Genomic DNA, 16,115 nt, shown 5'->3' on the forward strand with positions numbered 1-16,115 from the left:
GATTTTCTGAAAAAAACTAGCCTCATGAGACACTTACCTCTTGAGAGAGACTTCTCCAGATCCACTGCTTTGCCGAGGCCTAAGTACTAACTCTCCCTGCCCAAGTTGAGCCAGGGGCCAGTAGTAAATTACTTAGTTCTTAAACTAGACATCTTACCCTAACCTCTCTCTGATTTTCTTACTTTCTATATTTTGTAAATAAATTGTAAATAAATCTCTTTGGAATTAATATAAATTCCTGGCAACCCTATTTTAAATATAACCCAGTCCAACCTTTTTATATAAAAAAACCTCTTTTCCCACTTATAGTAAAAAAAAAAGTAAGGAAGGTTCTATATGTGTATACATGTTTACATATGTGTGTGTGGAGTTTAACAACTCACATTTACATAACTCCTTTATTGAATGCAAAGCTCTTTTCTCACATCAGTCCTGCAGTGGGTCATGCCAAGAAGTATTATCCTTATATTTTATAAATGAAGAAAATAGTGACCTGCCTAAAACCATATAATTATTAGGAAGCTTCCAAAGTAAGTTTTAGGTCCAGTTTCCTGACTTCAAGGCCAATATTCTAGCTACTACACCAAAAAAGTATAAGAATCTATTTCCATATGAAGGTCTGAAATAAGTAAAGTTTAGAATTATCATTTTACTCTCAGTTTGTAATATGTTATTTTATTAATGTAGACAATAAATTGTTTAATTTACTTTTTACTCTACATTATTTCTAATCCCTCTTGTTTTTCCAAAAAGAATGGAATTCTTTTAATGAAATATGTAATAGCCTAAAGAAAGAAACATTGGTAGAAATTCAAAAATATATGCAGAACAATTATTCACTGAACTTAATAAAAGGGTAGCTCTCATATTAGGATCAAACTAAAGATACAACCATGGTTTTTAAAAGAAGGAATAAAAACTATGTAAGTACATGCCACTTTTATTGGTCAATTGAACACTATATTATTATCTAAAGCACTCAAATGCTACCACAATTAAGAGGCTTCATTTTTAAAGACCAAACAATTTTTTCATTTAGTTTGCCTGTGATAAGATAAATTATCTAAAAAGTGGAAATCAGTAAGTTGCATTTATCAATTATATCTAAAAGTAAGTCTAATTCCAAAATACTATTAAGTAAAAACTTATAAATACTTAGGATGGAAGGATACCATATTAAAAGATGAAACAATTTAGCTAACTGTTCTTTGCCAGTTCTATTATAACCTTAGCCCTCATCAACTAACAGATTTCAAAAAGACTGTCACTTCAGAAAAATTTAAGTTTTGTTTTTTGTTTTGTTTTGTTTTTTAAACCCTTACCTTCTGCCTTGGAACCAATACTATGTATCAATACTGTTTTGGTACCAAGGCAGAAGAGTGGTAAGGGCTAGGCAAAGGGGGTTAAGTGACTTGCCCACGGTCACATAGCTGGGAAGTGTCTGAGACCCGATTTGAACCCAGGATCTCCTGTCTCTAGGCCTAGCTCTCAATCCACTGAGCTACTCAACTGCCTGCAAGAATTCAAGTTTGAGAAAAATAATAAATAGAAGGCAGAATAATGAAATGTGAGCATAAGTTTTCTGCAAATTTAATATAAAATTAAATGAAATTTATCTTTTCATATGCACAGAAAGTCAACTCTTTCTGTCTGATATACCCATGCTATTAAAGATCAAGCTAAAAGTCTAACTTAATTTTCAATAAATTTAGCCTATTACTAGAATTTTTTTTATCCGAATCTGTCTTTTAATTGGTGTAAGAAAAGTCCCTCTACCAATGCAAGTTAGCACTGATAAGGCCTATCACTTTTCAAGTTAATACTTGGTTGGCATTGTGGCTACCTTACATATACACTCACTCATTCACTCATATGTTCCAACTATAATTCCAGTAGCACACACTACAAATAAAAATATAGTATAAACTGGAACTGAAAGTGTTATAAAATAATGAGTAAATTAAGACCTTTTAATCAAGATCATATTTAAAATGTCTCAAATTGTAAAGTCACTAGAATTAGTATACACATACAAGAGGGTTTAGCTGTTTAAATCTTAAGTATCCCAAAAGTCCCTTTACTTTATATTAAATTGACAATTACTTTGCTATTTAAATATATTATCCATGTGTACATTTTTATTCCATGTGTTAACAGTATTAAAATGAGATTAATTCTAATACATTACAAGAGGAAATTATTAAACTACAAATTTGTATAAGTTACAGGGAAAGTTTCTATAACAATTTTTATTGTTAGTATAAAGACTATATCAAAACTGAATAAATACCAAATTTTACCTTTTCTGTATTGTAATATAAAGATTTCAAAGTGGTAAACAAGGGTGGGCAGCCTTTACTGAAGTTAACCCTCAGGAACTTATCCATTAGTTCTCTAAATTTTTCACCTAGAAACAAAAGTGTATTTTGTTATACTTCAATTACTGTGAACAACTTAAAATGATCAATTGTTTAGATTTTAAGAATGTAAATAAAAATCTTAAAAACTGAAAAAAGAAAAAGATTCAGAATAATTTCTATCTCTTGCTATGAAAAAGAATGACAAAGAATTGTTTCACTTATCAACAATAAGTTATCTTTAATTTTTTTCCTGCATCAAAACATCAACTTATCCAAGCAGTAATTCAAAAAACGAGCTCTACATAATTTTTTTCTTTTAAAGTTCATAAATCATCTACACCCCATTCTATCAATCCAATGCTAAATATAACTCTACCCTATGATCCATAACTCAGAAACCTCAATAAGAATGCAGGAGAAAGTACTATGTCATTGAAGAAAATCCAAAAAGAAAAGAATTCAGTATTAATTATAATCAAAATTATATTCCAAAAGCTGAAGGAAAAGCTACAATTATCAAATGTCTGCTTTTGTATTAAATAAAAAATTAAATAAATAATAAATAAATTCATTGCTACTCTCCAAAATTTGAATGCATAATTCACTTAAAACATTAACTGTAAAAATCAATTAAACATAGAATCCTAAGGCTATATAAAGAAATTCTAAGGAAAAAATACAGTCCAGTGGAATTGACATTTGGATCTGTCATCAAAGGGCAAAGGAGACAAATTCTGACTCTGCTACTTATTAGCTGCTGCAACAACATTCTTATCATGCCTTCACTTCTCTAGGACTCATTACCCACATCTATAAAATGAGGTAAATTCTATGGTAACATTACCTGAGAAGAAGACCTCTAATCTTAAGATAAAGATGCATTGCTTCACAAATAACTGAAAGGAAAAGGTAGCTAGTTTGGGGGTTTGAGATAAAGGAATTAAGAAAAAAATATATCTATATCATAATAGAAAAGCATTTTTAAAAATTCATCAAATGTTAATCTCTTACCAATTTTATATAACTAATACTATTCTTTAGTTAATACAAAGCCTTCTCTGATTACCCCAATATTTAATGCTCTTCCACTTCTCAAAATAACCTGAATTATTTGTATTCATGCACATGTCATGCTTCCCCATTATCAGTAAACTGCAAGTTCCTAGAGGGCAGTGAGTTTTATTTTTGACATTGTACCCTAAGGCCTAGCACAGTAAGTTAAAGGTTACAGAAACTTGAATAAATTTTCACATCCAAAATAGGTCTAACAGAAAGCACATAGTTTAACTATATAAAATTTCACTCTGAATTTTAGAGTGAAAAAAACAAATTCTTTTGCTTCCTTGAAAACTCAAAGCAGCTATAATGCTCAAATACCTCCTACTACTAAATGACTCCTTAAACTAAATAACAATATGACACAAAAACAAGAGACAACAATACAGGGTAGTAGCCAAATCAATAAGTGATATTATGAATGGCAATATTCTTCTAATCAAAACAAAAGAAAATAGATATTAAGTTTCTTAAAGGTTCTGCTTTCCATTAATGCTTTCCTACACTTAGTTAATAAGTTATTCACCCTTCTACTGGTTTAATCCTCCTTTTTTGTTTTTAACATTCTTCATTCAATCATAAAACAATAAAATTTTGCTAAAAATTCCTAAATCAACTTCCAATTATTCACAATAACGAAGGAAAGAAAATTAGAATGTTGCTTTAAACATCTTCTGACCTAAATTTTTATCATATTTACTAATCATTTAAATCATACTTTTCTCTATATATCTTTTTTTTACTTACTTGACTTTTTGCCATCAAGAAGTTAAATGCTCAAATGCAAAATTAAGAGAGGAACAGGAGGGGGAAAGATCCTGGTTAATCAAATTCTATATCAAAAGACGACTTTTCTCCAACATTAGTTTGGAACCTTTAGAAATTCTTTGTTTGAATTGTCTAATATTTATTTTTATATAAATGGCATGTCTTAATAAAAACAAATATTCTGTCACCTTATATGAGTAAAACAATCTAATTTTCAATGTAATAATGATAAAGAGACTTACAGAGATTTGAAGAATTAAAATGAAAAATACTAGGAATTATTGCCATAAATTGCAGTTTCAGAGTACACTAATTGGTTAAGTTCACTTTGGGTTTTCCCCTAGAAAAATGATTTACATAAGTTAACGAAAACATAGGCACTATCGTGTGAAATGAAGCATGATGATATGAACTATAGTAAAAATAGAAAAAGGAATCAAATAACCTCTCCTTTTTTAAACTATAAAATTAGTCAGAGGATGTACTCACCACTACCCAATCCCATCATCTAAAAACATTCCCCTTTTCCCACATAAGGTAAACCTCATTATCATCCTCCCCCCCCCCAATTGTTTCTGTCTGCACACATCAATACTTTAGAAGTTTTCTATATTCATTTAAGGAATAAGCTTCTTAAAGCACGCTTTACAATGAGAATAAATCTCAGCTAAGGAGTCCAATATTTCATTTAACAGCTATTTAGAGGGTTTTACTTTCTACAGAATTGATACTTATAAGCATGCCAGTAGGAATAACTTTCTAAAAAGATAAACAATCTCCTTAAGTCTTTTTTCACCTAATACTTGGGTATCTTTATATTGTTTTATTTAAGGAATAAAGTCCACTGAATTCATTATATACTTCTTTGGCAATCCTTAGGTCTCACAAAACATGATATTTTGCACCAATGGTTCAGTTGAATATTGCATATTCAAAGTAACCTTAATTTCATTCATCCAACTCAAGAAATAGGGAAATTTCACTGAGGAATTAAGGTCTCTAAAATAACTACTGAAAGATGAAAAATACTTTTTTTTTTTTAAATTGGAATATTTCTATCCATATTAAATTCTGTCCTATAAAATAATATAAAGATTCACTTAGAATTCTATTTTGAAAACCCCTCCCCAAGATTATTTGTACCATATAATATAAATGTGGCGGGAAAGGATTCCTAGGAATTTTGCTAGGTATTTCTTCAATATGTCCTTTATACCTAGAGAAAGAAAGATCTTCAAAAGTCTTTCTTCATGCCCTCTCTCATCAAATTCAGTGAAATAAGGCATTTCTGTTTTCATTCACTTTCTCTTTTGGAGGTTTTAAGAAGAGAGCTGGATCTCTTTTTTGGTTCCCATAAATTGTTCCCATCAAACAAGCTGTTTTCTATACACGACCTTCCATTTCCTAACTCCATGCCTTTGTACAAATAGCCCCTGTAACAGAAAGCATTTCCTTCTGACCTGTTTAATCAATCCTTACCTTCTTTCCAAGACCAACAATCTTCTCCTACAGAAGTTTTTTTTTCCTGATCTCCCCCACCCTCCTAGTAATTAGCTCTCAAAATTACTTTGTATTACTTTTAAAATATTTTGTGCTCAAAGTACATATGTTAATATAGCAGTAGAATGTAACATTGAGAATAAGTTTTTATCTCTGAAATGCCCAATGTCTAATAATGCCTTCCCTGAATATAGGAAATTTGGAATAAATGTATTAAAAAGAACCATGGGTAGTTCTATGCTGGCAAAATGAGAAAACCATAAAGAAACCGCATTGCTTTACACAGTTATAATATAAAAGAAGCAATATAATAGCAATAATGATGATGATGATAACACTTATATAGAGCTTCCTGGGTGCCAGATATTGTGCTAAGTGCTTTATAACTGTAACCTCCCTACAAGACAAATGCTTGTATTATCCCCACACAACCACCCTACAAGGCAAATGCTATTATTATCCCCATTTTAAACATGAGAAAACTGAGGTAACCAGAGGGAAGGTGACTTGCCCAGGATCACAGGCCTGGTATGTATCTGGTGCTCTAAACACTGCCCTTCTTTCCTAAAAACATTCCAGAATATCTGTAAACACAGCAGAGCCTCGCTGCCAAGCTGTCTGTAAGGGGCAAGTCACTGGACGACTTCTCTTACATCTGATGGTTTTTTTCTTTGTTTAAAGAGAATGACTTTCTTTTAATGTTCCTTCAGGAGTGCCAGGCCTGTAGTCAGGAGGAGCTGGGTTCAAATGGGACCTCAGACACTTCCTACCTGGGTGATCCTGGGTAAGTCACTCAAGCTCAACTGCCTGGCCTTGCCACTCCTCTGACTCAGAACTGATATTAAGGCAGAAGGTAAGGGAGAAAAAATAATGTTCCTTCCATGAAGAAATCTTAAAGATGAAGTTCAAAACTGACCCGCCTCCCAATTCCTCCTCCTCCTCATTAGAGACAGGGCGAGAGGCACCATAGTATAGCAGTTGAAATGCTGGGCCAGGAGTCAGGACTGCTCTGAACTTCACTTTCCTCCGCTGTAAAAGGCTGTTCTATATTCTGACATTTCAGACTCACGAGGCCTCTGCCAACCTTAAAGTGCTATAAAGATGTCAGTTATAATCGTGTTAAAGTTTCAGGGTGTACTGCATGTTATGGGAAGGTTGCTATGAGCATTCCTCTTAAGGTAGGTTTGTCACAAACCAACATAAGCAAGATTAGAAGGGAAACAACAAAATGGGGGAAAAAATGTATAAAAAATTTCTCTGATGAAGGTCTCATTTCTCAAATATATAAAGAACTAAATCAAATTTATATGAATACAAGTCATTCCCCAACTGCCAAATGATCAAAGGATATGAACAAGAAATTTCCAGAAGACATCAAAGCCATCAATAATCATATAAAAAAGTTCTACATCCCTCTTGATTAGAGAAATGCAAATTAAAACAACTCTGAGGTTCCACCTCACACTTATCAAATTGGCCAATATGGCAGTAAAGGAAAGTGGTGAATGTTGGCGGCTTTGTGGTAAAACTGGAACACTAACATATTGCTGGTGGAGTTGTGAACTGATCCAGCCATTGTAAAGGGCAATCTGGAGCTTTGCCCCAAGGGCTATAAAACTGGGTGTACCCTTTGATCCAGTATCACCACTGCTAAGTCTTTATCCAAAGGGATCAAAATTACATCAAATTACAAAGAGATCAAAATAAAAACACAAAGGTACTTATACCAACTCTTTTTGCAGTGGCAAAGAATTAGAAATTGAGGGGATGTCCACTAACTGGGGAATGGCTGGATGGGAATGGAATACCATTGTGGTATAAGGAATGATAACAGGATAATTTCAGAAAGAGCTGGAAAGACCTCCATGAACTGAGTGAAATAAGCAGAACCAGGAGAACATTGTACATAGTAATAGTAATATTGTACAATGATCAACTGTGAAAGACTTCATTACCCTCAGCAATACAATGATCCAGAACAGTACTGAAGGATCCATGACAAAAAATTTAATCCATCTCCAGAGAAAGAACTGTTTGTGCCAAAATGTAGATCAAAGCATACTATTTTTCACTTTAGTTTATCTGTATTCTTATTTGGGGGTTTTGGTTTTATATGAGCATTCTCTTACAACAATGACCAATATAGAAGTAAGTTCTGCATTATAATACATGTATAGCCCAGATCAAACTGCTTACCATCTGGAAGGGCAAAGGGAAATGAGGGAGGGAGACAATTTGGATCTTCTAACTTGGGAAGATGTATGTTGAAAATTGTTATGACATATATTGGGAAAATAAAATATTTTTTAAAATAAAATTTAAAAATAAGGTAAGGTTGTTAGATAGTTATACCAAATAGAAGAATGATCCTATCCTAGGCTATTCCAATTAGGAACTTCAAATTTCAACAAGGAATCTAGAAGATTAAAAGTGGTCCTAAGCCTAATTAGAATGTGTTTCTTTGCTAAAAGAAAAGGTACTTTAACACATTTGGAAAGCTCTAAGCTAAGAGCTCTATGTTAAGATATCCTGACAATAATATAGAACAGAATTGGGAATTCAAGAAATACTCAAAGGGGGAAAAAGAGAGGCAAGGAGTCATTTAAAGAAAATTTTAAAGGCCAAATGTTTGCCAGCTATCAGCTACAAAAACAATATTCAGCAATAAAACTCAGATGCTTCCAAAAAAGAAATTTATATCCACTATCTAAACCAAGAAAATCCTAGTTATGTTATGTTAAAATTTTATTTTTTTAACCTAGTAGAAAAATTGAAAACAATAAATTTACATTTACAAAGTGAAGGAAAGCCATGCCAATGCCAAAAAAGTAAAAAAGGTTTCTTTTAAGAAATATAACCTTATGGAAAAATCCTAAGTGATTAATTTAATTTTGGGGGCAAATTATTATCTAAGGAAATGGCAACTATTTAATAACCACAATGCCACCAAATTTAACTAATAAAATGAATGACAAAGGAGGTTTCTGCCAATTTTCTTCCTATCATAACCAATCCCTAGAGAGGAATACAAGCTCTTGGTGGCTTGTAAGACATAGAACATAACATGCAATTATGGTATCTTTATAAGTTCTGACATTCAGAGAAAATAAAATGATGCAAAAATCTCAAATTCAAGAATAAAGAGATAGTTAATGTTTCCTTCTTAAATAGGAAGTTTTCTCAGTTCAAATACAGATAGACAATAGATTTAAACATAAAGAAGTAAATAAGAGTTTTTTTAATCTCAATCTTAAGAATACCAATAAAATTTCTGTAATTCTAAAGCAAAATGTCTAACAACTTGCTACAAAAATAGAATAATCTTACTGAAATTTTCCAAAAGAATTTGATTACCCCACTAGAAGGTCAGGGAGCATGTTTTTGTCTTTCTTTATAACCCCCCCCAAAGTTTAGCATAGTGCCTAGCACATAAGTACCTAAATAAAATGCTTTCTGACTAACTTAAGTTCTGACTAACTTAAAAATAAGAAAAAATTATGGAGCTATCTTGAAGTCTAGAAAAAAATCTTAACATAATTTGTTGTTGTTCAATCATTTTCATTCATTTCTGACTCTTCAAAATCATATTTGGGATTTTCTTCACAAAGATAGAGAAGTGGTTTGACATTTCTTTCTCCAGCTCACTCTCCTGGTGAGAAAACTGAGGCAAAGAGGGTTAAATGCTTTGCCCAGGGTCACAGAGCTGATTTGAACTCAGAATATGAGTCTTCCTGACTCCAGGCCTGGCACTCTATCCACTGAGACACTTAGCTCTCCTTTTCTTAACACAGTAGATAGTAAGCAACTACCTAAAATATAACAAAGGTATTTGCACATTACTTTTTATAGAGATATTTAATGCCATAAAATTCCACTCTTTGTGGCATGAAAATCCATTGTTAAGCCGCTAAATTAAAATGCACTATTTTACAATGTAAAATTAATTCTTCCTTTGATAGGGGCAAGGAAAATGCAATTTCCAAACTTTACATATGGCACAAAAATATTTCCATCCTGGCTCTTCCCAGTAGGGAAAACAAATCTAAACTCTTTAAATTACACCAATTTGGAAAAATGACAATAATGATCTAAAAGATATCTGGAGCTTACCTGGAACAAAGTTTAAAGGTAATCTTCTGGGTGAAACTGCTCTGGGATGCCGCCTACTTATTTCTTCATATATGTGAAGCCTCTCTTCTAAAGTGCCTATTATAAATAAACACCACATATAAGATATAGAAGACAAAATATATACACATATTATATGACAAATAATAGCTTTAAATTTCTAAATTACAAATAAAACTATATTAAACTTTCAAAATTATGGCAAGACTAACTTTCATTTATTTATTTATTTATTTTTATTTTAAACCCTTACCTTCCATCTTGGAGTCAATACTGTGTATTGGTTCCAAGGCAGAAGAGTGGTAAGGGCTGGGCAATGAGGGTCAAGTGACTTGCCCAGGGTCACACAGCTGGGAAGTGTCTGAGGCCAGATTTGAACCTAGGACCTCCCGTCTCTAGGCCTGGTTCTCAATCCACTGAGCTATCCAGCTGCCCCCAAGACTAACTTTTAAAAGTTTTTAAGTGCCAAGAAATTTTTTAAACTAGCAAAATAGTCTAATTAATAATACTTTAAAAATCCATAGCTGCAATCCCAGGAGGAACAAGCTTCCTTCCAAATCAGGGTCAATTTTATATGAAATAGAGATAATACATTTAGTTTCTATCTTACTCTTGAAAATGCCCTCCATTATTAAGAAAGTAATGATCTATCATAACATAAATAATCAGAAAATAACAAAGACAACACATATTTCCATAAAAATATATGGAAATAAATCAATGCTAGTTTTGTGGTATCAAAATTTCTAAATGGCATGATACACTTCAAAGATAGATCTGTAGAACTTCTGAACATCTAATTAAAAAAGTAAGAGGAACAAATGACATTTTAGATAGAAGGTATCTTCTCTAACACACATTAATTATAAAAGGACTTAGGTCTTCCCCCAGTAATACGTTTTGGAGCTCCAGTGTGGTTGGATTTTAAAACTGAGTTATTCAAATGAGAACAATTATTTTCTCATTATTATTATTATATGTCTGTAGATATTTTGTAATGCAAAGAACTTTAATTTTTAAAATTACATCAAGATGACCAAAATGTGCTTTATATGGCCACGCTTTGCCTTATAAAATGGCAAAATCTCTCATATCAGCAAGTTATGATTATATTTCCAAAAGAATTTACCCAATAGTTCCAATGTAAATGTCTTGCCATGTAGTAATAATGAGACAATTGTCAAAACTAAGCCATTTTCGTGCCCTATTTAATGTTACAAGTTGGAATATCCAAAACTTTACCATGGAGGAGGAAAAGAAGATTTAAAAAATAAAGTACTGGGTTAGTTTTTGAAAATTAATGTAATTTAAAGTAATATAGGATAATGATATGTAGAAGTTAATTCATTTAATTTTATAATTAGACATTAAAAATATTAACTGTCTTTATTATTAATTGCTATATTAGTAACTAAGATTTTATGTTAACATTTCAAGTTTAATTTCTTGTACTCAAGAAAATGAAGGTAAAAATAACAGCCCTGAAATAACTACCAACATCAATTTTGTCTCATTTTGTTTTTTATCCACTCTATATCTAGAACTTAAAGAACATTAAGATATAACTGACTACGAAAATAATTTTGTTACCATTGTGTTACATTTGACATAACCTTTCGGAAAACTACATAAGAAATTCAGTTTCACATATATCCCTCTTTTTCTGTTCTCCTTGGTACATCCAAATGTTCATAGATGTTGAAGAGTGAGTTAAAAACAAAAGACTCAAGGTGGAATTAATGCTCTAAATACTTTGCTTAAGAAAAAGAAGAGGGGGCAGCTGGGTAGCTCAGTGGATTGAGAGCCAGACCTAGAGACAGGAGCAACGGCCTCAGACACCTCCCAGCTGTGTGACCCTGGGCAAATCACTTGACTCCCATTGCCTAGCCCTTACCACTCTTCTGCCTTGGAGTCAATATTGACTCCAACACGGAAGGTAAGGGTTTTAAATTTAAAAAAAAAAATAGAAAGAAAGAAAAGAAAGAAAAAGAGGAGGATATATTATAGATGGTTTCTCTGCTCACAAAAAACACATTTGTTTCAAGAGAACTGTATAACTTAGGAACTGGAATGAAAATGGCTAAACTACTAATTTGTTGTTTAAAAAAATCATCCTTGCTAATAAAAAAAATTAAATTTGGAGCATACAAACTAAGGTAAATAACTTTAAAAAAAATTTTTCCATCTGTTTTACAATAAATACCATAGTGAGAAGAGTGGCAAGGGCTAGGCAGTGAAGGTTAAGTGACTTGCCCAGGATCCTATTAAGCTAGGAAGCATCTGAAGCCACATTTAAACCCAGGACCTCCCATCTCCAGGCCTGCCTCTCTAACCACTTAGCCACCTAGCTTTTCCCCGCAATAAGTAACTTTTCAATAAGATCTTTCAAATTTAAAAAAATTAACTTAATTTCCCATATAACATAATCAAATTATGAGAACTATATATATATATAAGACCAATTTCTGTCACAATATCCACATATTTTACCCATTATAAATTTCCTTTTAAAAATTTACATCCTTATATCATCTCATACCAATCAGATTGGCCAATATGGCAGTAATGGAAAATGATGAATGTTGGAGGGGATGTGGCAAAATTTGGGCATTAATGCATTGTTGGTGGAGATGTGAATTGATTAAACCACTCCAGCGAACAATTTAGAACAATACCCAAAGGGCTACCAAACTCTGCATACCCTTTGAGCTGGTAATTCCACTACTGGGTCTGTATCCCAAAGAGATAATAAAAAAGGGGAAAGGACCTACTTGTACAAAAATATTTATAGTTGCTCTTTTGTGGTGGCAAAGAATTGTAAATTGAGGGGATGTTCATCAATTGGGGAATGGCTGAACAAATTGTGTTATATGTTGGTAATGGATTACTGTGTAATTGGAAAATCTTGTAACTTTGAACTGTGACAGAACTATACTCCCCAGAATTCCTTTTGTATTTCCACCACATTGTGTGTTCATGTTTGTAATATATTTGTTAACTCCTCCCTCCACCACCACTCTGCATGCACAGCTAGGAAGACTGGTTTTACTCAGGTTGTGACTTTTGTCTTTTTATTCCTTTCACTTCAAGTTAATATTAATCAATCTTAATAAATATAATGCTTGGAGTATTGGATATTAATTTTTTAAATCTACATTACTATTGTGCTATAAGGAATGATGAACAGGATGATTTCAGAAAAAGCTAGAAAGATCTCCAGGAACTGATGCAGAGTGAAATAAGCAGAACTGGGAGAACATTGTACACAATAACAGCAGTATTGGATGATGATTATCTATGAAAACTTGGCTGCTGTCAGCAATGTCATGATCTGGGACAATCCTGAAAGACTTATGACAGAGAATGCTCCAAAGAAAGAACTGTTGGAGTCATATTTCACCTCAGTGTATTTATGGTTTTATTTTGGGATTTTGATTATGTATAAGTTTGCTCTTACAACAATGAACAATATGGAAGTGTGTTTTGCATGACAATAAAAAATTAAAAAATTACATTCTTATTCCAACAAGTATCTGAGGAAATCTTAACCGAAGAAATAAGGATAATAATGAAATCCTATGATGATGCCAAGTTATTGTTAATGTTTTTCTTCTGCATTCAACAAATAGAGAAAAACCATCCAATTTGATGGGATTGAAAGAGATAAATGTTAGGGTATTATTAGTTTCACAAATTGCAGCACACTTCAAATCTGTTTTAATGGTAAATTTAATGAAGCAAAATTAAGTAAAAGTAAATTAAGTAAGATTAAGGACAGAAAAACCTTTATTCATCTTGATCTATCAAGTTAGAAATTTGGATAAATTTTATCCTTACCTAATTTGAGAAAATTTCATTTGATGAAAAAATTAAAAGGGAAATAAGATGAGAAAAGACAAGATAGAACTACTTCAAGAATCAAACTTAACAAGTCAAGCTCATTGACATTTGAATAGTATATGTTCATTAAAGTGATGAACTTAGCCTAATAACTTCTGATCATTTCTGTGGCAACTAATTATTTGCTGAGTATATAACCTTGAACAAATCCTAACTTCTCTGATTTTAATTATCTTCGTCTATAAAATGGGAATCATATTTATAATTCCTATTCCAAGGTTATTATGTGAAGAATTCTTTCTAAAACTGAACCTGCTATAAATAATGAGATCCATTGCTGTTATTCTATGAACCTGAAGCACATGAAACTACAATACTTCATATCTTACACTGATTTCTCATGAAAAGTTATATCCTTACTCCCCTTTCCCACTAGTAACATTTTAGTGTATACCATGTTGTTATCTAAAAGGTAACTTTTAAATGCTCTCTAAAGCATTTAATATTAAAATGTTAACTTAAAATTCAAAGATGTTAAAAATGTTAACATGAATTTACTAAATAAAGCATCAATATTTTAAAATATCATTAAAATCTTTTTCCAGGGCTAATAATGCAACTTAATTGGTTATTTTTTAGAATAGCAAATTTTCAAAAGCAACAGAAATAAATATGTTACATACGAGGTTGCAGAGCTTTCTCTAAGCCTTCATAGTAATTCCAATTTTCAGCATTCCGATCAATCAAGTCTTTGAATATTTCACCCGCTTCTTTTAATCTTCCCAATTTCAACAGCATTTCTCCTAAAATTAAGTTTGATATTTTTATGTGAACTATTCAATTTCTATCAAATGATCAACTACAGTAAAAGAAGAAGGGGAAGAGTATATTTATGTACATTTTCTTTCTAAGAATTCTATAGAAGATAAGTTTCTATTATAAAGGACATATCAATTCAGTTTGGCTTCCAAAAATCATGTTCACATTACATATCTCATCAAATGATTGCTTAGCTTGTAGAATTCTTGCCTTTTTAAAAAAAATAACTTTTCCCTTCTGTCTTAGAATCAATACCATGTACCTGTTCTAAAGCTAGAGCGATAGGGTCTAGGCAATAGGGCTTAAGTGACTTCTCCAGAATCACGCAACCAAGAAGTATCTGAACCATATGGGACCTTCCATCTCAGGACCCAGCTCTCAATCCACTGAGTCACCTATACTCTATATGCATATGCATAATTTCACAGAAAACAGAGTTGGAAGAAACCTCAAAGGCTATCTAGTCCAAGTTATAAGTGAACAATAATTCCCTCTACAATATACTATATATAACAAATGGTTGTAAAGCTTTGTTGAAGACATCTAGTGGAGCTGAAGGGGAGACCCTACTAGCTCCTAAGAGAGTCTCCTCACTTGGGAAAGTCACTTTTATTTTTCTGGGCCCTAGGTTCCGCCCCTCTGAAATGAGGAATTTGGATTATACTACTAGAAATTTTCCCTGTAAATGCAAAAAAAGGATTCTCCTAATTACTTTGTTTGTCCTTGCTTCCATCATAGTGAAAATGTTATTAATAAGAGGCAAGAATACTAGCCGTGCATACAAGAAAGATCTAGCTTTGAATCCTGACACATATTGATGGGTGACCCTGGATAAGTTATATTAATTCTGGAATTCAGTTTCCTCTTTTGTAAAATGGAGATACTTATATCCAACAAACCTCACTAAGTTATTATGAGAAAAGTGCTTTGTCAACCTTAAAAATATGACATATTATTTTATGACTAAAATCTGAGCTTTGTCATTATAGAAAGAAACCTTCAAAACAAACACTTTCATTCTCTTGCTATTTCTAAGGAATATTTTTTTATTACCCAGATGTTAAAGACTCATAAAGAAGAGGCAGTTAGGTGGCTCAGTGGATAGAAAACCAGGTCTGGAAATGGGAGGTACTGGGTTCAAATATGGCCTCAGATACTTCCTAACTATGTGATCCTGGGCAAGTCACTTAATCCCAATTGTCTAGCCCTTACTGCTCTTCTGTCTTGGAACCAAAACTTAATATCAATTGTCAGACAGAAGATAAAGGTTAAAAAAAAAAGGCACAAAGAAGCAGGAAAAAAAAAACTTATAAGACAAATTTTTGGTCTAGGGTAAAGAGACAGTGCTAAGAATTTTTACTTCAATTTGGGCTAAAAGGGCTATATTCTACTTACCATAACATTCAAATAAGTATCTCACTGCAAAAACTTATCAAGTACATTAGTACAGTAACACAATACCAAAGTATCAAAGTTCATGCTGTATTCCTCACCCAACTACATTTCTTTATTATTGAGCCTTGTTACTGTAATATGTAGTTATAAAGAGCTTAGGCAGCGAGATGTGTTTCGGGTTCTGAAGATTTGTGACGAAATTGGCTTTTATTTTCTTGAAGAAGCCTTAGTTTATTAAATTAAAAGAGA

At 32.2% G+C, this 16,115-nt stretch overlaps 1 protein-coding gene across 7 annotated transcripts in view; it reads right to left on the reverse strand.

Moving 5' to 3' along the window:
* The window catches only part of NAA16 (N-alpha-acetyltransferase 16, NatA auxiliary subunit), a 98,473-nt gene that overhangs the window by 49,588 nt on the left and 32,770 nt on the right, over nucleotides 1–16,115 (reverse strand). For 5 of the 7 annotated variants that reach the window (XR_008913940.1, XM_001368643.5, XM_007501519.2 and 2 more), the window contains 3 exons: nucleotides 14,336–14,455; nucleotides 9,795–9,890; nucleotides 2,301–2,407 (listed from right to left, as the gene is read on the reverse strand). Coding sequence is in view for 6 of the 7 variants with exons in the window: in XM_001368643.5 (XP_001368680.3) it covers nucleotides 2,301–2,407; nucleotides 9,795–9,890; nucleotides 14,336–14,455 (323 nt within the window). In the remaining variant the exon portion in view is untranslated. Of the gene's footprint in view, nucleotides 1–2,300; nucleotides 2,408–2,427; nucleotides 3,257–9,794; nucleotides 9,891–14,335; nucleotides 14,456–16,115 lie in introns of those variants that run through there. The other 2 variants (XM_016425022.2, XM_016425023.2) reach the window with 2 other exon arrangements.

This window comes from Monodelphis domestica, chromosome 8, assembly GCF_027887165.1.
Source record: "Monodelphis domestica isolate mMonDom1 chromosome 8, mMonDom1.pri, whole genome shotgun sequence".
Classification (NCBI taxonomy): Eukaryota; Metazoa; Chordata; class Mammalia; order Didelphimorphia; family Didelphidae; genus Monodelphis; species Monodelphis domestica.